Source organism: Loa loa, assembly GCF_000183805.2.
Source record: "Loa loa unplaced genomic scaffold supercont3.68, whole genome shotgun sequence".
NCBI classification, from domain to species: domain Eukaryota; kingdom Metazoa; phylum Nematoda; class Chromadorea; order Rhabditida; family Onchocercidae; genus Loa; species Loa loa.
In genome coordinates this window covers 14,716-17,746 of record NW_018108248.1, presented here as the reverse complement: position 1 = coordinate 17,746, position 3,031 = coordinate 14,716, and the positions used below count along the sequence as shown (strand labels likewise).

The 3,031-nt window shown below is 30.6% G+C and overlaps 1 protein-coding gene across 1 annotated transcript in view; it reads left to right on the top strand.

Moving 5' to 3' along the window:
• Positions 1-440, top strand: part of LOAG_09501 (GPN-loop GTPase 3) — a gene marked incomplete at both ends in the record, with an annotated part of 2,744 nt that extends 2,304 nt beyond the window's left edge. Inside the window, one exon of the mRNA XM_020447945.1 lies at positions 390-440. Coding sequence (XP_020301872.1) covers positions 390-440 — 51 coding nt within the window. The remainder of the gene's footprint in view (positions 1-389) is intronic.
• Positions 441-3,031: the final 2,591 nt, after the last annotated feature.

The window sequence follows — 3,031 nt, the reverse complement described above, 5'->3', positions numbered from 1 at the left end:
ATATATATATATATATATATATATATATATATATATATATGTAAAACTGTTTCTTAGTCGCCTAACAGTCCTCTATAAGGAGAACAGTTCTTTTATATCTGTGCTGAAAAGGGGATTTAAAAGGCTTTGTCGGTTACTGAAAGAGATAAATATAAATTGCGTGATTATGTAAGTGAAATGATATAATTTTTGGTGGTCTCATTTAACCTTTTATTTTACTCTTACCTTAGAATAATTTGCAAATCAAAGAATTCATCCTTGGAAAGATGGGGCAAGCGGAAGTCAGCTCAATCTCAATTCTTCGTTACAAAATAATTGCAAAGAAATTTTTCATTAATCCGTGCTAAAGCTTTTAACTTTTTTCATATTCTATGTTTCAACCGCTGCAGGTGAAAGATCGTTATCCGCAAGAAGTGGATGATGACAATACTTTTTACTGAAAGTCCCTACGGGATAGCAGATTCATACTTCACTCTTGTCGGAGGCGGTTTGCAAGTTTTATCATTACAATCATCCATTCATGTTGCTTATTGATTTGTTAAATAAAGTACAAACATTGACTTCTGTTGTTTGCCACGATCTGAATAGTTTACATTGGTGCTCAAGTGCGTATGAAATACCATTTAGGAAAAGCCGTGATATCTTTCTGATGCCCCTAACTAGCTAGCTGGTTAGGGAAGCATTTTTAGCAGGATACGTATGAAAATAGAACGAAGGAATGGCAGTAGCAGGGACTGAGTTCCTTTTGTTGAAATATGATGTCAAGTTACTCCCGAAATTACTGATGACAATAGATTCCCGAAAGACAAGTGAAAAGTTTCTCCAGATTGAAACTTTTTTTATTTGAAATGAGTGCCTTTGAGATCAAAGATCATTGGGTGAAGTTCACTGAATGAGGGTCATGTTATGAGGGTGTAGATGTATCCCATTAGCATTGATCGATACACTACATTAAGTAACATCCAAATGGATTTGTTGGTAGTCCCGGAATGGGGTCAGTGGACTTTGGGGTTAGTTCAATTCAGCTATTGCTATAAATCAGTCGAAAAATAGATATTTTTTTTTTCTGATTGATTTATGGCAAGAAAAGTAGAGTATGGGAATGAAGACAAGATGTACTGAAAAAATATATATGAGACCTGATTTACGAAGTATTGAGGTTAGATAACACCATCATCAATTAACTGAAATTGGAGATAAATTTGAATTCTGTTTTATTCTTATAGGCCATTTGTTGGCTTATTCTCATGCTTCGAAGTCTTACGGTAACTGTTAAATCCTCTCTCATTATATATACTCTACACAACTCATATGTCTTATACTCCCCCTATCTGTTTTTATATTCTAGCATCGATCTGCAACAGCACTTTTCGATATACATATAAACCAGATATTTCTTCTCTTCCGATATATTCATATCATATAGTAGTTCATGTTTCGGTTTATTGGTAGGCTATTTCAGAATTTTTTGGATGATTATAAGCGAAATTTTCTATAACCAAAGTTACATTTTATGCGATCGAAATTAAGGAATTTCGGGATGCGATATAACAAAATACGAATACCTGGTTACCGTCAAATGATCAGGTATTTGTAACTCAATTTATCCATATCAATATTCAAGGAAAATCTCCATGATATCCTCAACACAATAATGAATTAATTAAAGTTCAAGTGCATGAGAAGATACACTTTATTGCATTCAATCGTCGAATCATTGCCTCCTGAAAATAACCTGATTTTGCTAGCCTGATAACTTTATTTCGATAATCTTTTTTCGAAATATAATTTAATCGTTCTGTTGGTTAAACAATAAAATGAAGTAAATCCTTTGATTTTTAATAAATCCTTCAGGTTATTTTCTCAAAATCTAACTTTTAACCATTGTAATTTATTTATACTACTATGCAAATTAATTTTATCAGTGAAATTATAATTTCAAATTATTGTCAATTATCGTTGAGCATTCCAAATATTACTTATGCAAATGATACGACATCACCTCATCAAACTTTAATAGACTTCGGCAGTTTAACAGATTGCATGACTGAGCAATGGCTGTGAAGTGACCAATACATATGGATCTTAAAGTTTCAAGAAGACTAAGAAGTTACACTAATCGTAGAAAATTGCCACCAATATGGTATGAATTAGTTAAGGAAAGTTAGCCACAGTACAAATGACCGATTCAAATATCAATTTGTACTGATAATTAACAAAAAACTTTAACACTTATTGTAGTGAAGTAATTTATCTAACTGTGTTAGCCTTAGATAATTGAAAAATCAAAATTTCCATTTTTAGATGATATATGTCTCATTACGGAATACGACCATGGTCAAAAAAATTTACAAATAAATTTTTTGAAAAATTTGTCAAATTTAAATATTGCGGCCAATCCGAATGCTCGTCGAGAAATTAAAATTTAGATGTATCACATTAGAATGATTGTAATTCCATTATATTATCAAATATTGAAGCAATCGAATTTTTTCGAATTCATTCATCAATGCATTCTTATACAAGAATAGACCTCTTACCCTTCTAGTATCATTGACATTTTTTCCTACACTTTTACTCTGTAATTATGCAAATTTTAAAAATTCACTCAGAAAAGGAAATGTGATGAAAATGCAAACGGAAATGTTAAAAATAAGAAAAAGTTGCAATTAGCAAGTCATTGATAAATCACGAATATATTGAAATGTTGTTCAATAAAAGACATAAATTACATCAATCATTTTATATCATTTCTACTTAAATATTTGAATTTTAAACTGAAAGAAACAAGTAATTTGGTGAATTTTTAAATTTTAATAAATTAGCATAAATTGATAATTTTGATTTAAAAAATAAAATAGAATGGGAATGCTTCTTTGATAACATGATTTATGTAAATGCGCCCATGAATGATAGAAGAAGTCTTTTCAATTCGTTCAAAACTACACAGTTAATTACAGCGGATATGTGGCAGTCACTAATTTCAAAAAGCTGTCATACATCAGAGATAATTGCTTCACATATTTTGTCA